This window comes from Hoplias malabaricus, chromosome Y, assembly GCF_029633855.1.
Source record: "Hoplias malabaricus isolate fHopMal1 chromosome Y, fHopMal1.hap1, whole genome shotgun sequence".
Taxonomy (NCBI): Eukaryota; Metazoa; Chordata; class Actinopteri; order Characiformes; family Erythrinidae; genus Hoplias; species Hoplias malabaricus.
Genome location: NC_089820.1, coordinates 29,430,548 through 29,450,546, shown reverse-complemented (window position 1 = coordinate 29,450,546; position 19,999 = coordinate 29,430,548). Strand labels below are relative to the sequence as shown.

Genomic DNA, 19,999 nt, shown 5'->3' with positions numbered 1-19,999 from the left:
GATTTAGTGGTGAATTAATAATGATTTTAAATAAAGTGTGCTGTGGATTTAACAAATTCATGTGAATCAAGGAGAATCTGAACAAAACACTGTTCTTCAAACTCACTCTCACCCACTGCTTTATAGAGAAATATATATATATGTGTGTTTTATATTATTATTAGTCTGTGTTTACTGTGATTACATATAACTTTATACCAGCCCCACACTCACTGAGAGGCTTTAGTTTAAATATATATCACTATCTTAGGGGCATAAGACTTCTGCACGGTAGTGTGTGTGTGTGTATTAGGTGTACAAATAAGATTTAAAGCACTTTTTTTGTAAAAATTCAAGCATCCTGTTCTTTTGTCGTAACTGTTGGGTAGCATTAAAAATGAAGCAGTATGAAAGCGGCGAGTTGAGAGTTTATTGGGCACTGCATTGGTTCTGAGCTCCATCAGGAAAAAGCTGGAGAAGACTGTGATGGGTTTGTTCTGTTCTTGGGGACAATACTGTGTCCAAACGTCCATGTGAGTGTGGGTTTAGACCAGTTACAGATGGGGATCATGAGTAGGGCTGTGCCATATCATACCTTTCACGATAATATCATAATTCTTAAAATGATATATAAAAAAAATCAATATTGTGATATTGTGACTTGTTGACTGTCTGTGAGGAGTGTGGTGTGTTCTCTCTGTGTCTGCGTGGGTTTCCTCCGGGTGACTGTCTGTGAGGAGTGTGGTGTGTTCTCTCTGTGTCTGCGTGGGTTTCCTCTGGGTGACTGTCTGTGAGGAGCGTGGTGTGCTCTGGACCCACCGCTGCCCTGAACTGGATAAGAGTTACAGACAATAAATGAATGAACAAAAACACTTTAATACTTATTTGTACACCTAATAAAATACACCTGAGTGTCCCACACCTTCTGTCATGTCTTGCTCATTCAGTTCATTGATATTGAGAATATTAGAGGATGTGTAGTATGGAGATGTCTCAGTTTAGCAGGATTAGAAGAAAAAAAGCTGAGGGATGTAGTATCGCCTCAGGTTTTGGAACAGATGGTACTTGAGATGTCATTTAATGATTTCAAAACAGCTCTTATACTTTTAATTCTTATTGTAATCCCAAACTCTACAGGCCAAGCATGACTTCTGTGGAACTCCGTACTGTAGTGAGGTTTGTTTTTAAAGCAACTGCTAAAAATTCAGCCGGAGCCGTAGACTGTTCACGTAACTTGAGGTGCTTTGTTTTTTATTTGCAGTGAAGATTGCGCAGTGTGAGAAACTCAAGCTCTGTCATGTCTCACCATTTCATTGTGCTCAATGTAAAGATATTGTACACTTTAGCTTTATCACAACATTGATAAGGAACACCGCGAGTGTGAGAGCTAACGGTTGCTTAGATGTTAATTTTTTGATCGTCCGGGAAAATTATAATTTGTCCAGGAAGTTGTCTAAAGCTGGGATTCCCTCTTTCAGGCCTTTGCGCTTGCGGGTCTCAGCCACGACCTGCGCGGGTCTGCTGTTGGCGTCGTAGGGGTCTCCGGGGAGAATCTGCCAGTGATCAAACACACACTGAGGAAAGGCCTGTCCTCCGGTGTTGGACCTCAGGTCTGCTGTGAACCCTGGACAAAGGAGTTGGGCGTTAGAGAAACAGACGTGTGGATTGTTAGTGTCCTCCTCAGAGGAGAGTGTTTGTCCAGGTAACGTGACTAGACAGAGACCACATTTCTGTATCCAGACAGCTACGGACTGAATAATTACTAAGAATATCACTGAATGGTGTTGGTGTGCCCAGTGAGTTGGTGTCTCTCTGAGTTTTTAAAGAAACACTAGGTAAGGTTTGGGATTTTCTGGCTCCCCCTAGTGAAATACACTTTTAAAGCACTGTGCTGAAATCAAAGGGGGAGTGGGAGGGAGGCGGGTGGCTTGCTACCCTTCTCAAATATTACATAGTACAGTTTCTGCAGTGCTGTGCCCAATGCTCTGTCCTCCCTGTTACAGCTCAGTGGAGCGTCACAAAGATTTTGAGGCTGTAATTTTAAGGTAAAAATTACATACTGCTCCTTTAACTGCACATGGGACAAAGATCAGGCTGCAAATTGCTTCTGCTGGGTGAGTGTTTGAGTGAGTGACTGGGTGAAAGCAAAGTTGTCCAAAGGTGTGAACGGGATTGAGTGACTGGGTGAATGTGTGAAAATGTCCACAGGTGTGAAGGTGTGAGTGAATGAGGGTAAACGTGTGAATGACTGGATGAGTGTGTGAATGAGTGCATGTTTCACTTACCAAATGATTCGTTTACAGGGAGGTACGCCTTCACAATGAATATAGGTGTTCCTGCCACTTGAGACTCTTCAAAGACGTGTCCTCTCTTCCTGTTCAGGACGCCATAGATACCTCCCACCACCTGCTCTGGACACTGGACCCAGTGTTGGTGATGACAGATTTCAGTGTGACATTCTTCAGTTTATTACGTACGGTTCAGTTTATCACGTATGGAAGTTTGTGGACACTTGCTCATACAGCATTTCAAATAACAGTATTCAATCTGATGCTGCAGTAACAGCTTCTGGGAACGCTTTAGATAAGCTTTAATAATATCTCTGTGAGGATTTGATTGCAGTCAGCCATGAACACTTCACAGAGGTCAGATACTGATATTTGAGAATTAATTCTGGATCATAAATGGACATAAATCACCCGGACTCATCCCAAAGGCATTGGATGGAGCTCCATCACTCCAGAGAACAAAGTCCCAATGATGGGGGAGTGTCTACAAACCTCTGAATGTATAGAGTACGTGTTTGAAGTGTAGCCTAAGCACTAGGTCATGTCCTTCAGCAAGGACATTAACTCACCTGAATCTCCACCAGGTAAATGGGCTCCATTAGTCTGGGCTGTGCGGTCAGAACAGAGGCGTACAGGACCCTTCGAGCGGTGGGAATGATCTGACCGCCTCCTCTGTGGATGGCATCAGCGTGCAGCGTGACGTCATGGATGTCAAACCTCACTGACCTCATGTTCTCCTCGCACAGAGCTCCCTACAGAGGTACATTTAAATCATGTCCTTGCAGTTAATTATTTGAAGGAGACATGTTTTTAAAATACATCACTTGTTCAGTGCTTGTGCACATTATTTTGGGGACATGGAGCCCTAAAATGTGGGGGATATGTTTGTGAGCACTCAAAGACAGGGTTAATCCGAGTGAAACACACAACGAGTGCGGAGAGAGTGGTTACAATGATGGCTGAGGTAGTTATTCAGTGGGTAAATTAAGAGCCACTTTATTATGGACTATAATATTTTTGACTGATTATTGAATATTAAATTAGACTAACTACAGCAATGGCTCTGAAGAATGCCTTTCCTCTAGAATCTGCACCAACAAATGGGATGTCCCTTGGATTTCCATTGAGCTGTTCCTTGCCTTGGATTAGCTGCCCACCCTCCACTGAAGTATTCATGGACTCCTAACTATTACTGCTACCGCTACTATGTGGTATGAGGGTAGGGTGTTTTCTTCCTCAGCTCTGAGGGAGTTTTCCTTGCCACTGTCGCCCCTGGCCTCTCTCATCTGGGGGTTTTACGTCTCATCTTAAACGTTGTCATCCCTGGAATTCTGTGAAGCTGCTTTGTGACATCATCAGTTGTAAAAAGTGCTTTACAAATAAATTTGATTTGATTTACAGCTTGAATTAAAATTCCTGTCATTATCCAAACGCTGCACTGGATTGGTGTTTCGGTGCCTGACATAAGAGCCGTGCAGAACCTTGTGGGCTTCCTCACCTCTTTGGTCGCCCACTGGAAACCAGCCACCACGCTGTCCTTGATCTCATTCAGATACTGGACTCCCTTTGTGATATCCACCAGGATGTTGGGTCCCGTTCCGTCTGGTCCGAAGCACCAAATCTTACGGGCCTCGGCTACCTCCCACTCGTATTTCTCAGCCAAGTATCGCGCTCTCTGCTTCAGCTCTTGCCTCGCCGTCACATCGCCTTTATCCACGTCCTCAGCCAGGCCGTCCGTCAAGGGCCGAGCCTTCATGTACAGACGGTTGTGCTTGTTCGGAGACTTGGACAAACAAACCTGATCAGAGTCATCGCTCACTGTCTCACGATATGACACGACTGGATCGGATTTCTGTAAAAAAGCCAATCGGTGTTTAAGAACCGCGTCACAAACAAGGAAACAGTCAGTGCTCACCCAGTCACTCACACACTCACCCAGTCACTCACATCTATGGACAGTTTCACACACTCACCCAGTCACTCACACACTCACCTAGTCATACACACACTCACCCAGTCACTCTCTCACACTCACCCAGTCACTCACACCTATGGACAGTTTCACACACTCACCCAGTCACTCACACACTCACCTAGTCACACACACACTCACCCAGTCACTCTCTCACACTCACCCAGTCACTCACACCTATGGACAATTTCACACACTCACCCAGTCACTCACATCTATGGACAGTTTCACACACTCACCCAGTCACTCACATCTATGGACAGTTTCACACACTCACCCAGTCACTCACACCTATGGACAATTTCACACACTCGTCCAGTCACTCACACACTCACCTAGTCATACACACACTCACACAGTCACTCACACCTATAGCCAGTTTCACACACTCACCCAGTCACTCACACATTCACCCAGTCACTCACACCTATGGACAGTTTCACATACTCACCCAGTCACTCACACCTATGGACAATTTCACACACTCACCCAGTCACTCTCACACACTGACCCAGTCAATCACACCTATGGACAGTTTCACACACTCACTCAGTCACTCACACATTCACCCAGTCACTCACACCTATAGCCAGTTTCACACACTCACCCACACACTCACACCTATGGACAGTTTCACACACTCACCCAGTCACTCACACACTCACTTAGTCATACACACACTCACCAAGTCACTCTCACACACTCACCCACACACTCACACCTATGGACAGTTTCACACACTCACCCAGTCACTCACACACTCACTTAGTCATACACACACTTACCCAGTCACTCACACACTCACTTAGTCATACACACACTCACCAAGTCACTCTCACACACTCACCCAGTCACTCACACCTATGGACAGTTTCACACACTCACCCAGTCACTCACACATTCACACAGTCACTCACACCTATGGACAGTTTCACACACTCACCCAATCACTCACACATTCACACAGTCACTCACACCTATGGACAGTTTCACACACTCACCCAGTCACTCACACATTCACACAGTCACTCACACCTATGGACAGTTTCACACACTCACCCAGTCACTCACACACTCACCTAGTCATACACACACTCACCCAGTCACTCTCTCACACTCACCCAGTCACTCACACCTATGGACAGTTTCACACACTCACCCAGTCACTCACACACTCACTTAGTCATACACACACTCACCCAGTCACTCACACCTATGGACAATTTCACACACTCACCCAGTCACTCACACACTCACTTAGTCATACACACACTCACCCAGTCACTCACACATTCACACAGTCACTCACACCTATGGACAGTTTCACACACTCACCCAGTCACTGTCACACACTCACCCAGTCACTCACACCTATGGACAGTTTCACACACTCACTCCACAAGGAACCACAGGAAACCCACACAGACACAGAGAAAACACACTACAATCCTCACACACAGTGACCCGAGGAGGAACCCAGGACCCTAAGACCCTGCAGACCCCGCCCCTGAAGCCCCAGTGTGTCACTCTGACTGAGAATCATTTTAACTGTCAGTCAGAAAAAGCTGTGGAACTAAAACTACCACAACATATAAAGGTATATCGTCCGCCATGTTACATATGGAAGACTAGGGTTCAGTTCCCAGCTTGGGTAGTAAAGGACTTTACAGACAAGAACTAAAGATATAGTTTTAGTGTCTGTGCCTGACCGACGAGCTCTACCTTCAGAGGGATACAAGCATGATCTTCTTCCAGGTCTTTTAGGCAGATTTCCAGATGGAGCTCTCCGGCACCAGCCACAATGTGCTCCCCAGACTCCTCAATAATGCACTGGGAAAGCAAACAGAAACTGCAATATCAGAGAAAAGCCCTGTGCAGGTAAAGTGTTGTTAAATAAGGTACAAAGGGTACAAACTGTGAATGTAGCTTAGAAGGTACCAGCACGGTCCTGAGGTCCAAATGTGTGTGTGTTTTGTTTACATTCTGAAAGACGTATAAGGTGTGAAAAGAGGAGTCAGTGCCATGGCTGAGCATTTCCGTTTAGAAACTGTAACGTAACGATTTATGGCACATATCTCCTATCTACAAGAAGAATCTCGCTCGGTATTCACGGTACAGACATTATATGGCACTGAGCACTGAGCCAGGGTTTGCAGCAGCTAACTTTAGCCGGATTAGCTCACTTCTGGTAATAAGTGCTTTACTGTTGGTTGCTGTAGTTATAACGGCAAGAGTACCACCCAAGTTACACTTTATGGTTGTAATAACATGGTACAGTGTGTATTTTGAGTGATATGAGTTTTATCATGTAGTCCACATTATTTTTAATCGATTACACCCAGTCCCCCGGCTCAACATCAGCTGGAGCCCAGAGAGCCGTTCGCTACCTATGTAAACATCACTTGGCGAGTGAATATGTAAGATAGCGAGAGAGAGAGAGAGGGACACAATAAAACAAATAAAGCAACACTAGAAAATATTCTATATTTTTGGGCTCCCCAAGTGTAAGAGTGTAATTCACAGATTTCTTCTGAAATCATGAAGGGGTAGGTAGGGTTGTTTCCTATCCTCCTCCAAAAGTTACATAGTGTAGTTTCTGCAGTGCTGAGCCTGGAGAAGCATCAACAGAGGCCCTTTAACAGCTCAATGGAGCATCACAATGATTTTGAAGCTGTAATTTTAAGGTAAGAAATACTACTCAGTGTTGCTTTAATGCATTTGGAGATTTTGTTCTTGGAAGTAACTTCCGCATCTGTAACATTGATAAACAGTGAGGAGTTGCAGGAGTAGCAGATGAGATTAATCAATGACCTGAGGGGGACCTTAAGAATTGCAGAGGATTATTGTACAATTATGTGGCTTCATTGAAAGGTGCTCAGGACCACCCCAGTGGAATTTCATTGCCTTTGTTTTTGCGAGTGAGCTCTCAGTGTTTACCTGAACCATGGGGTCAGACTTGGCCAGGCGTTTAAGGCCTTCCACCAGCTTTGGAAGATCTGCTGGGTTTTTGGCTTCCACAGCCACACGCACCACAGGACTAACACTGAACTTCATCACACGCAAGTTGTGAGCATGTTCAAAGGTGCTGATGGTGCCAGTCTTCACTAAAAACTGATCAACGCCAACCAGCCCCACGATGTTCCCACAGGGCACGTCTTCAATGGGTTCCACGTAGCGGCCCATCATCAGGATAGTTCTGCAAGGAAATAAAAATGAATGTATATATTTAATACCTGTGGTGCAGCAGGTCATGTCTCTGTCACAGCTCCAGGATCCGGTAGGTTGTGGGTTCAAGTCCCCTCCCGGGTGACTGTCTGTGAAGAGTGTGGTGTGTTCTCTCTGTGTCTGCATGGGTTTCCTCCGGGTGATTGTCTGTGAAGAGTGTGGTGTGTTCTCCCTGTGTCTGCGTGGGTTTCCTCCTGGTGATTGTCTGTGAGGAGTGTGGTGTGTTCTCCCTGTGTCTGTGTGGGTTTCCTCCAGGTGACTGTCTGTGAGGAGTGTGGTGTGTTCTCCCTGTGTCTGCGTGGGTTTCCTCCGGGTGATTGTCTGTGAGGAGTGTGGTGTGTTCTCCCTGTGTCTGCATGGGTTTCCTCCGGGTGACTGTCTGTGAGGAGTGTGGTCTGTTCTCCCTGTGTCTGCGTGGGTTTTCTCCGGGTGACTGTCTGTGAGGAGTGTGGTGTGTTCTCTCTATGTCTGCGTGGGTTTCCTCCGGGTGATTGTCTGTGAGGAGTGTGGTGTGTTCTCCCTGTGTCTGCGTGGGTTTCCTCCGGGTGACTGTCTGTGAGGAGTGTGGTGTGTTCTCTCTGTGTCTGCGTGGGTTTCCTCCGGGTGACTGTCTGTGAGGAGTGTGGTGAATTCTCTCTGTGCCTGTGTGGGTGTCCACATGTTTGTAGGTGGATTGGCAACTCAAAAGTGTTCATAGGTGTGAGTGTGTCGCCCTGTGAAGGACCGGCACCCCTCCTGGGTGTGTTCCTGCCTTGTACCGAATGATTCTGGCTCCCGACCCACCACGACCCTGAACTGGATAACGGTTACAGACCCTTATGAATGAATGAATGAATAAATAACTGCTTTTTATTTTCAGGCTCCTCTCAGATACATTTATTTATTTAACCTTTAATTTAACCAGGCAAGTCATTAAGAACAAGTTCTTATTTACAACGGCAAGCAGCATGAGCTACGTGAATACACATACATACATACAGACAATAAAAATGATGAAACAAACGTTTAGTTAGTGTTAAAGCAGGTGCAAGTATCAATACAAATCTTCATAATGTGATTTTTAAAATTAAAAATTGAGATTAAAGATTCCAGTTTGAGAGTAATTTTTTAAGTGTGTTCCAGCTGTGAGTTCATTGAAATGAAGAGGAGCCATAGCAAGTGTATGTTTTAGGGATTTTTAGCTTGATCTAAGGACAAGACTAGACCTGGGGTTGAACAGATTGTTGTCAACACAGATTCAGAGGAAGTACCAGTAGCATATAAGATGGTGTCATCAGCATATAAATGAATGAAAGCATTACCAGCGGCAAGGGGAATAGAATTAATATATAGAAGAAACAACGTAGGGCCTAGTATTGACCCTTGAGGGACACCTTTTGTAATTAACCGAGGGCAAGAAAGAGTATCATATAATTTTAAATACTGTGACCTTAGTGAATACATACATGGTGAAAGGCAACTTACCTTTGGATTGGCTTCAGGTATAAGTCCTCCTTCTTCCCTGGTGTATAGTTTGGGCCCATGATGCGCACCTTTTGCCCAGTGGCAACAATTCCAGAGAACACACGACCAAAGGCGTAGAACCTGCCCTTGTCGGTGGTAGGCACCATTTTGGAGACATACATCATCAGTGGGGCTTTAGGGTCACAGTTCTTGATGCCTGAGAGGGGCATGTGTTAGAAACAAGGTTAGAAGTGTCTCTAAATGTAGCCGCTACAGTAAGAAAGGGTTGTCAACAAATCTTCTATTGGCTTTGAAGGGAACATCCATTCTTCAGTTCATGTGCATATTAATAATAAAACCCAGTCAGCTTATTTTGGGCTGCCTATGAGCCATGTTTCTTACATAGTGTCGACTCTTTATTATTGTCCCGCCCCCTTTGTCTGAGCCTGTCCAATCACAGTGCTGGACCTGTGTTTATGTGAGAGTGCAAAGACGAGATTTAACACAGCAAAACAGACACAACAACAAGCGCGGAGAAATAAGCACTGAGTAAAACAAAGAAAAAAACCAGAGCTTCTGCTCCTCGCTCCTCACTGCTGTGCGCTCGGGGTCGGGGTGAACAGCGAGCGGCTCATTATCATTTAAAGGAACAGGCGCTCTGAACCGGGCCGTTCAGACAGGGGGAGGATGCTGCTGTGGGGTTTAATTCTTGTGGTATTTTGACCAGTGCAGGTCATAGATGTTTCAGTGAGAATCTGAACTATGTTCCCTTGTGGAAAATGTGAGAATATGACCCTATTAAAATAAAGAACAGTGCATTTATTCAGCAGATGCCAGAGACTACGTTTTGCCCTTCCAGCTGGAGAACAGAGGCTGATGGAGACAGACAGCTGCACTGGAGCGTTGTATATTATCATGGCTGGAAACCATAAGATCCTCACAGAAATGTAACTAACCCATGGCTGACTCGTCATCCCCAGGGCCTTCATACAGCAGCTCACAGCGGTATCTCTGAGCCGTGACGGGTGAGGGAAGGTGGATGGTAATCATCTGCAGCAGAGCATCACCTGCTGGCAACCAGCGCCGCATCACAGCCTGGACCCAACACAAACTCGTACATACAGTGGGTACAAATACGTTTTCTCAAAATATTGTACTTTTTCCTTAAAATCTTGACTTTATTCTCAAAAGCGAAAGGTCTATATTTTTGGAAAAAGTGATAATTTTTACTTGTAACTGAAAACCTGAGACTTAAAAGTTAATTTCACCTTAAGAAGTTGCTTCCCTTCCTTCTCCTTGTCCTCAGTGTCAAGTTTTACATTCAGTTTTTCAATTAGTTTCTGTGTCTCCTCTTTCCTGAAGTTCATGATGGCGTCAAAGACCTTTACAGAACATTTAAAAAGTCACCACTGACGGAATAAAAGCTTTTAATACATGTTCGTTTTAATGAAATAACTGTTCGGCGTTTTTAGGCAGAGGTGGCTCTGTTAATACACACCTTAAAGATGGGATCTAAGACGAGTTGACAGAAAGTGCGTGGGAGCTTCTTGCCCTCTGCATTAGTTGCTGTTTTGCTGAATTTTCCATTGGAAGGGTCAAAGAACCTGAGGAAACCAAAATGATACACTGAATTAAATTGAAAATGTCCTGATATATTTTTAAAATTCAAAAACAGAACATAAATCTCAGATGCTGAATACACTCTGAAGTAAGTCTGCTCTCACTTGTCTCCCCACAGCTTCTTCATCATCTCTTCCACCTTCTTACAGCGCTCCGCTGGGTTGATATCACCTTTCTTCTTTTCACCTTTGGCAGCAAACTTGGCCACATACATCTCAGCAAACTGCTTGAGGGTGAAGGCCCAGCCGTGGAGACCAGAGCCAAACCCTACTGTCCCCACAACTGGATCCACCTGAGAACGCAGTGCAGCACGGGTTTACAGCGTTACACCGGGCCATGATCAACAACCTGGGCTTTTGTTCGGTAACTTGGCCATAACTGTCACTTAGTGTTCTCCTCACAGCAGAACACACATCCCCTTGTTTTTGTTTTGCATTCAGAAGCTGTGCATCTTTTAAGGTGGAGCAGTGTGTGTGAGTAAAAAGCGACTGTATCTTGTTGTTTCATTTTTACTCATTTGTAACTCAAGCTGTTTAGTTTTGTAGCGCTTTCACTCTGTGTTTACTTTCATGGACCGTTAGACTCCTGAAGTTGGGAATCTCTTTGAGTCAGTCCCATCTTAAGTAATGTAACTGTAACTCAGCCAGCCAAGCAGAGAGAGACCTCTATTTGTTTGTTCCCTATTTACTGAGCTAGCTCTGTGTACAAACACCAGAGCTTCTTCCAGTGTGCGGACAGATCGGAGAACTGTGAGGAAACCTTCTCTGAATTTTATAAAATGTTTGTGTTTAATTAGTGATTAAGATTATATTAGGTGATTAGTACCATGATGTTGCCCATTGGTCCATGTTCTCCTTCTCCGTAGGTGGAGATGATGACGTTGACGTTCTCCACGATGCGCTGAAAGGTCTGAAAGAGCTCGTCCGGCTCCAGCTGCAGCTCCAGCAGGGCACGGTCCATCTTGTTCATCATCAAGACGGGTTTGATGCGTTCTGCAATGGCCTGCCTCAAAACGGTCTCCGTCTGCACACACACACCTGCGGCACACATTGAAACACATAGCATCATTCATTCATTCATTCATTCATTCATTATCTGTAACCGCTTATCCAGTTCAGGGTCGCGGTCACTCAGCATCAGCACGATGATAAACACTTTACTGCAGGTATTTATTTATAACGTCAGTGTCACCTACGTAAACAACACATTTTTACACATACAGCAGTGTGCAAAAGTTTTGTGTGTGTGTGTGTGTCTGTGTGTCCTCCTCGTGACAGTCTAGTGTTATTTGAGGTTATCCTCTAGTCCCAGTTTTTATGGGTTAATAATTACTTTATTGAGTTAAATGAAGTGTGCTGTAGATTTAACGAATCCATACGATCAGGAGAAACATCTGGAATCACCCTTTGTCCTTCACTTACTCACAACTGCTACCTTTTAGAAACAAAAAAATAATATATGTTTTTTATTTATTGTAACTCCATATCAAGCCGTACCTGACACACAGTCTACTACGACGAGAGCCCCGTCTGTGACCCTCAGAGCAGCCGTCACCTCCGACGAGAAGTCCACGTGTCCTGGAGAGTCGATCAGGTTTATGAGGAAACCACAGCCGTCCTTGCACTGCTTGATGAAGGCCAAGTCGTTCTCGCTGAGCTCGTAGTACAGAGAGATAGCTCTGCCATGAAGATAACACATGAAGGCTTTTAATCATTCATTCATTTGGAATAGAAATTGAGGGCACAGTTTATCAGCCCAGGAAATCAGCTCTCAGGACTCATGACGGCAACTTTTACAAACACAGAAACACACTGCGCAGCTACGTGATCATGGTTTCACAGCATCAGTAAATAAATATGAAGCCAGGGGGCAGATTTACTAACATTTAGCATCACGGTTTAGTCCCTGCTCCGCTCGCTTGGAACCACAAACAAGCAGGTACTAAAAAAGAACCCGTCTCCATGCGCCAGGATCAAATGTAGCTAGTGGCGTAGGTGGAGCCAGTTTGGCCTCATTATGGGATAAAATTGTTGTTTTCCCAAATTATGTTATGGGGTGGTTACGCCAGATTCTATGTTAAATGCTCGCTCATACAGGGGTTGGACAATGAAAGTGAAACACCTGGTTTTAGACAACAGTAATGTATTAGTGCGGTGTAGGGCCTCCTTTTGTGGCCGATACAGCGTCAGTTGGTCTTGGGAATGACATACACAAGTCCTGCACAGTGGTCAGAGGGATTTGAAGCCATTCTTCTTGCAGGATAGTGGCCAGGTCTCTACGTGATGCTGGTGGAGGAAAACGTTTCCTGACTCACTCCTCCAAAACACCCCAAAGTGGCTCAATAATATTTAGATCTGGTGACTGTGCAGGCCATGGGAGATGTTCCACTTCACTTTCATGTTCATCAAACCAGTCTTTCACCAGTCTCGCTGTGTGTATTGGTGCATTGTCGTCCTGATACACGGCACCGCCTTCAGGACACAGTGTTTGAACCATTGGATGCACATGGTCTTACTGGTGCAGTGTGGAGTTAATGAAGATTGTCCACCAGGCTGCTCCAGTTTAGCCCTGAAACCTCCCACACTACAATGACAGGTGTTTCACTTTCACTGTCCAACCCCTGTGTTGTCTCTGCAGCCCCTGCCGTTTTCCTCTGTACAGTGGAAACAGGATTTCATGCACAAAGCGAGTCTTTCAGTTGGTAGCTACATTAATTATGTTCATTTTCATGGATGTTTTCAGTCGATACTGAAGTGACCAGCAGCTCTTTTAATAACTCTGCTGTGAGAGAGAAGGCGCTGGTCCTTGGTGTTGACCTCGAGGCAGGTCGGAATACCTACGTTGACTTGATGGTGATGCACCTTTCCTGTTCGTCTTTTCTCGTGTCTGTGAATCTGGTCTCTCCCGCTCGAGCAGAGGCGATGATGCCTGCCTTACACACGAGCGAGTCGGTGAGAGTGGACTTGCCGTGGTCCACATGGGCGATCACAGACATGTTCCTGATATTGGACTTTTTGTCCATGATCTCCCTGATCTGGTCTACTGTAAAGTTCACCTGGGGGTGGGAGAGAGAGAGAGAGAGAGGGAGAGATTTTTAGATCTGAGTAGCTTTGCCAAAACGAGACTCAAGGAATTCACAACAAACAAATGCTCTATTGATTCATTTTTCCACTGAGCTATATTTCTCTTTAGGTGTTTCAGATGTTTATTGACTGAAGGCATCAGCAAATAAATCAACGCAGAAAACATCTCTCTATGAAGAGATGAAACCATCGGATCTGGAACAAATACCCTTCACGGCCTAAAGATTGTGGACTCCTCCTCGTCCAGTATTTCCTCACCCCCACCCCATCCCAAAATCACTTTACTGTAGTAATAACTTCTACTTTTATGGGAAGACTTTACACCTCATGGTGAGAGAAAAATCAGATGTAGAGATAAGTTATAAAGTGTTTTTTGTTCAATTCAAATATTAACTTTTGTTATTTTATTGTAAATGTTTCCTAGTAGAGCAGCACGGTGGTGCAGCAGGTAGTGTTGCTGTCAGGGTCCTGGAGGTTGTGGGTTCGAGTCCCGCTCTGGGTGACTGTCTGTGAGGAGTGTGGTGTGTTCTCTCTGTGTCTGTGTGGGTTTCCTCCGGGTGACTGTCTGTGAGGAGTGTGGTGTGTTCTCCCTGTGTCTGCGTGGGTTTCCTCTGGGTGACTGTCTGTGAGGAGTGTGGTGTGTTCTCTCTGTGTCTGCGTGGGTTTCCTCCGGGTGACTGTCTGTGAGGAGTGTGGTGTGTTCTCCCTGTGTCTGTGTGGGTTTCCTCCGGGTGCCAGTGTGTGAGTGAATGTGAGAGTGTGTCGCCCTGTGAGGACTGGCGCCCCCTCCAGGGTGTGTTCCCGCATTGCGCCCAATGATTCCAGGTAGGCTCCGGACCCACCACAACCCTGAACTGGATAAGGGTTACACATAATTAATCAATGAATGTTGCATAGTATTAAAAATGACAACTGTCATTTTATTTAGCAAAAAATAACCTAAAGATGAAGTATTATGCCATGTTCACGATCACTAACATAACATCAAAATTGCCATCTTTAAATCGTCTAAACCAAAAGTGCTCATAAGGAATGGAACTCATAACGAATGCAGCAACCAAAAGGTTCCTCACTCGCCATTTTTACACTATAATATTTTTAAGTTATTTTTGTTGAATAAAATGACAATTTTCATTTTTAAAACGACAAAACTGTCATCGTAAAATGACAAAAAACAGGAGAATGTTTGAATTTTAAATTATAATCATACTTTACACAAAAAATGCTTTAAAATCTATTTGTACACCTGATATTTAAAGGGGACTGTTTGTGGAAGCTGATGTTCAGTTTTGTCGACAAAGCTCATAGGATCTTCATAGAAAAGAATGGACTGAAATCGCTTGCTCAGAAGCTACCCATGTGTTTAATGTCCCTCTGCCCACTGCCCAGTGTCAGCAAGAGGACTACACAGTCCCACAGCAGTCGCTCTGTGTTCGCTGGAGAGATGGAGCATCATCCAAAATCTTTGGGGTGAGTTGGAGTGGCGTTTGTCATCAAAAACCAATGATCCAACACCAGTCCCAGACCTCACTGATGTTCCCGTGGCTGCAGGCCGTTTAATCCTCAAAGAATTGCTCCGAATCTAATGTGAAGATTATCCCAGAAGAGCAGAGACTGTTACTGCAGCAAAGAGGGAACCCACACCCTATTAATGCCCTTGATTTCAGAAGACGTACTGGATCAGTCTCTCTATCTATAGAGGTGTAGAAACCCCCACCCCTAAGATCAGTGCACACGAGGCTGCATGTGAGTGGGTGAGTTTCAAGTTCACGAGGTGATCTGCAACTAAAAATAGCTCCATTAGATCGTGTAGTTTGGTGTTCACTGGCTTCACAGAATTTTGCGGTTCATCTAGAAACCTATTGGATTAAGTTATACTTCACTTGACTTTCTATGGCTCTGGATACTGCCTTTTTTATTATATTAAACACAACTACAACAACCACAGAGACGTTAATCACATTAGTGTTAGAATCACCGACTGAGTCATTGGTACATGCCTTTTTTATTTTTATTTTTATTGTAAATTTGTGATATTTTGTAAAATGCATTGAAAATAGGAACCTGTTATTTATTCATTCGTTTGAACCTTTATGTAACTTTACTGTAAAAAAAACTCCAGAGAGTTCTCAGTCTGTGTCACACAAGGATAGAAATCAATGTAGAAACAGTGTGACCTTCTAGCCCTCAGACTGCACTTCATTAGAAACTGTCGTGCTACTGCTATGAGAACACCCACATTGTGTACTTTGGGAGTCTACTGTCAAAAAATGATTACGAAATGAAGCCTGACAATCCATTGTGCAAAGATCCAGGGTCCTGGGGCTGTGGCTTCAAACCCTGTCTCGGTTCACTGTCTGTGAGGAGTGTGGTGTGTTCTCCCTGTGTCTGTGTGGGTTTCCTCCGGGTGACTGTCTGTGAGGAGTGTGGTGTGTTCTCCCTGTGTCTGTGTCAGTTTCCTCCAGATGACTGTCTGTGAGGAGTGTGGTGTGTTCTCCCTGTGTTTGCGTGGGTTTCCTCCGGGTGACTGTGTGTGAGGAGCGTGGTGTGTTCTCTCTGTGTCTGCGTGGGTTTCCTCCGACTGACTGTGTGTGAGGAGTGTGTTGTGTTCTCTCTGTGTCTGCGCGGGTTTCCCCCGGGTGACTGTCTGTGAGGAGTGTGGTGTGTTCTCCCTGTGTCTGCGTGGGTTTCCTCCGGGTGACTGTCTGTGAGGAGTGTGGTGTGTTCTCTCTGTGTCTGCGTGGGTTTCCTCCGGGTGACTGTCTGTGAGGAGTTTGGTGTGTTCTCCCTGTGTTTGCGTGGGTTTCCTCCAGGTGACTGTCTGTGAGGAGTGTGGTATGTTCTCTCTGTGTCTGCGTGGGTTTCCTCCGGGTGACTGTGTGTGAGGAGTGTGGTGTGTTCTCCCTGTGTCTGCGTGGGTTTCCTCCGGCTGACTGTATGTGAGGAGTGTGGTGTGTTCTCCCTGTGTCTGAGTGGGTTTCCTCCGGGTGACTGTCTGTGAGGAGTGTGGTGTGTTCTCCCTGTGTCTGTGTGGGTTTCCTCCGGGTGACTGTCTGTGAGGAGTGTGGTGTGTTCTCCCTGTGTCTGCGTGGGTTTCCTCCGGGTGACTGTCTGTGAGGAGTGTGGTGTGTTCTCCCTGTGTCTGCGTGGGTTTCCTCCGGGTGACTGTCTGTGAGGAGTGTGGTGTGTTCTCTCTGTGTCTGCGTGGGTTTCCTCCGGGTGACTGTCTGTGAGGAGTGTGATGTGTTCTCTCTGTCTGTGTGGGTTTCCTCCGGGTGACTGTCTGTGAGGAGTGTGGTGTGTTCTCCCTGTGTCTGCATGAGTTTCCTCCAGGTGCTCCTGTTTAATCCCACAGTCCAAAAAACTAACAAAATGTCCACAGGTGTGAGTGTGTGAGTGTGTGATGCCCTGTGATGCACTGGTACTCTGTTCAGGGTAGTGTTCTGCCTAGTGCTTTGGCTGAGACTGTTTTTTTTTTTTAAACTGTTTTGCGTTTACATTTGACTTCTTTTTGTTCAGTGTTTTTTAAATTAAAGTCAAAACACAACACGTCCAAACCACAGACGTCTTTCTTTGGTACGAGCTCGAGTCGCTCGGTTGGCCTCTGCGTTTAGGTTGCTTCCATTAGGTGTAGAATCATGTGATTACAGCTTGGTAGCTTGGTTTTAAAGGGACAGTACATGAACACACAGTGGGTACATAACAGAATAAAAATAATCTATAGAATTGATACAGACAAGATTGTGTTGATTAGAAGTTCTGAATGTTGATTTCGATTAGTTTTCAATTAATTGCCCAACTCTAGTTCTGCCCTTGTGCCCAATGTTTCTGGGCAAGGCAAGTTTATTTATAGAGCAGCTTTCATACACATTGGCAATTCAAAGTGCTTTACAGAGAAATACAGAAAGATTACAGTAGAAGAATTTACAAAATAAAAGATAGTAAAAACACTTAAAAAGCTATTAAGGGAGAATTAAAACAAAAAATCAATGTTTGGTTAATCTCAGGCAGGGTGTCAATTACTGTCATAGAACTAAAACAATATCAGAGTGCTAACACCGTTAAACTCACTGTGTACACGAAAATTCTGCTTGTGTCAATAGACGAGGCTTCTTCCGCCTTTATTGTTTGGGGAAACCAATGCTTTGTTTTTGTATCATGAAATGGCCATCAAAGGATTATAAGTGAAAGATGAAAATGCCAACGTCTGCCTCCAATGGTGTGGAGGGAGCATTAGTGCCCACTGCATGGCTGACTTGCGTATGTGTGCAGATACCATTGATGTGGAGGCCTATGGTGAGTTTTAGAGAGACATATGCTGCCATCAAGACAACGTCTTTTCCCAGAAAGTTCATGGTTATTTCAGCAAGACAATGTCTGGCCTTTTTCTACACGAGCTACAACATCATGGCTTTGTAGACACAGAGTGTGTGTGTTGGACCAGCCGGCCTGCGGTTCCAGATCTGTCTCCTGTGGCACATCCTGAATATAAAAATGCGCCCACAGACTGTTGAGCAGCTGAAGTGGTGCATTGACTGACAGTGAGTAAAAATTCCACTCACAAAACGCAGTAATTAATCTCCTCAGATCCCAAACACTTACAGCATCATATAAAAAGGAAGAAAGGAGCACCGCATGTATGTATGAAACATGTATGTTTCTAAACTTTTTTGGAGTGTGTTGCAAGCGTCAGACACTAAATGTACTTATATTTAAAAAATACAACTGTGTTTTTTAGTGACAACATTAGAAATCTTCTTTGGCTTTTGTTGTTAAATAGAGCTTCAAGATAATTACTTGTTTTTATTGGATTTTTAGAAAATGTTCAAATTCTTCTGGAGAATAGGTTGTAAATATAACACACATTTGAACAGTATGATTTACTATAATAATATGTAATAGTGTCCTTTACGGTAATAAAATATAATATTGTATAATATGTACTATGTATTTTAATTCTATAATAAAGTACTGTAATATAATATTGTATTAAATACTGTACTATAATTTAATATGATACATTATCAAAGGCTGTACTATAAAGGTATATAATACCACATAAATTAATCTGTACTACAATAATATATAATACTGTAATAAAGGCTGCACTATGGTATAATGCTGTGTAATAAACTATAACATCATGCTTTATTAATATAATACTGTGGATCATATTGTTCTATAATAATAACAATATATAATTATTATAATAATATTATTGCTATATTATAATATGAACATTAAATATATATATGCTTTACGATAAGATAATGCTTATAAAATATATAATACTTTGGTACTACAGTCACTGATGCTCCAGATATGTCCATATTAACATTTCATACCATACAAGCAACCAGTTCTGCGCCTGCGCAGTGGTGAAGCGGTGGTTCATGCTGCGTTATTTGTTTTCTACCCGTATTCCAACATGCCACGCCCACTGCATCGTGATTTGCGAGCAACAGTTCAGTAACCAATCGCAGCGCAGAAAGCAGTTGCGCTTTGACCAACCGCAAGCTACGCTTGGAAAAGTAGGCGGGGCTTATACTGAAAACGGGTGGGTTGCTTGTCGGAATAGAGGTGGGATAGAGACGCGGTATCAACCACTGCCAGGCGTTCGGACACAGTGCCAGGAAAGCCGACGGTGGGCGATATGAGGGGAAGGTCGAGTTTAACACAAAAACACACACTTTTATTTGCTCCAGCGCGTTTAATTATCACTAAGGATAATCAATAACAAGCCGCTGTTGCTCAAGCTGAGCCTATGAAACTTTAATGAACGCGGTGGGCGTGACGGTGCTATTTATAACAGCGAAAGGTTCTGAAGGGAGGGGGGACTTTATTCCAATTTCTGTCACAAAAATAACGCAGCACACTTGTACTCCGAGTACTTAAAGGAAACATTTATACACCCACCTCAAAAAAAGCCTGTGTATGCTGCCTTAGTCATTATAAAACATTATAAATAGAGAAGTCAATACATATTTATTGGGTATTACTATCCGTGAGGGGACTCTGAAAATACCCATGCGTCATAGCCACTGACAATATGCTTAGTAATAAAAAAGTAATAATAAAAAAATAATAATAAAACGATATGAAATCCCCTCGAGCAGACCGTGATTACGTCACTGACATGAAATCAAACTAGAAATCATAATATCGTCGAAGCTATCACACAGCACCTGCTATTCCTGTCATTATGAAGTATACGTGCTCTTTAAAGTCGGGTTATGGTGGTCTGTAGTGATTAAAGTCAGTGTTAATGTCCTCACCATGATGGCGGGTGTCCTGCGGCGCTGTGTCCGGCCTCTGAGCTCCTCTCTGCGGCTGCTCCTCTGCTCCTCTCCGCTGGAGGACTTTGTGGGGAAAGAGGCAGAGGGTGACGT

General features: G+C 44.2%; 1 protein-coding gene across 1 annotated transcript; it reads right to left on the bottom strand.

Annotated features, from left to right (window-relative positions):
• Window positions 1–562: 562 nt before the first annotated feature.
• On the bottom strand, window positions 563–19,999 carry LOC136677939 (elongation factor 2-like). The gene is made up of 15 exons (XM_066655662.1): window positions 19,886–19,999; window positions 13,368–13,582; window positions 12,024–12,205; window positions 11,353–11,564; window positions 10,632–10,819; window positions 10,406–10,511; window positions 10,176–10,289; window positions 9,864–10,002; window positions 8,929–9,124; window positions 7,177–7,435; window positions 5,962–6,069; window positions 3,766–4,119; window positions 2,837–3,019; window positions 2,265–2,397; window positions 563–1,603 (listed from the first exon to the last, which is right to left on the bottom strand). The coding sequence occupies exons 1-15, from the start codon at window positions 19,886–19,888 to the stop codon at window positions 1,410–1,412; spliced, it is 2,586 nt and encodes an 861-aa protein (XP_066511759.1). The 5' UTR covers window positions 19,889–19,999; the 3' UTR covers window positions 563–1,409.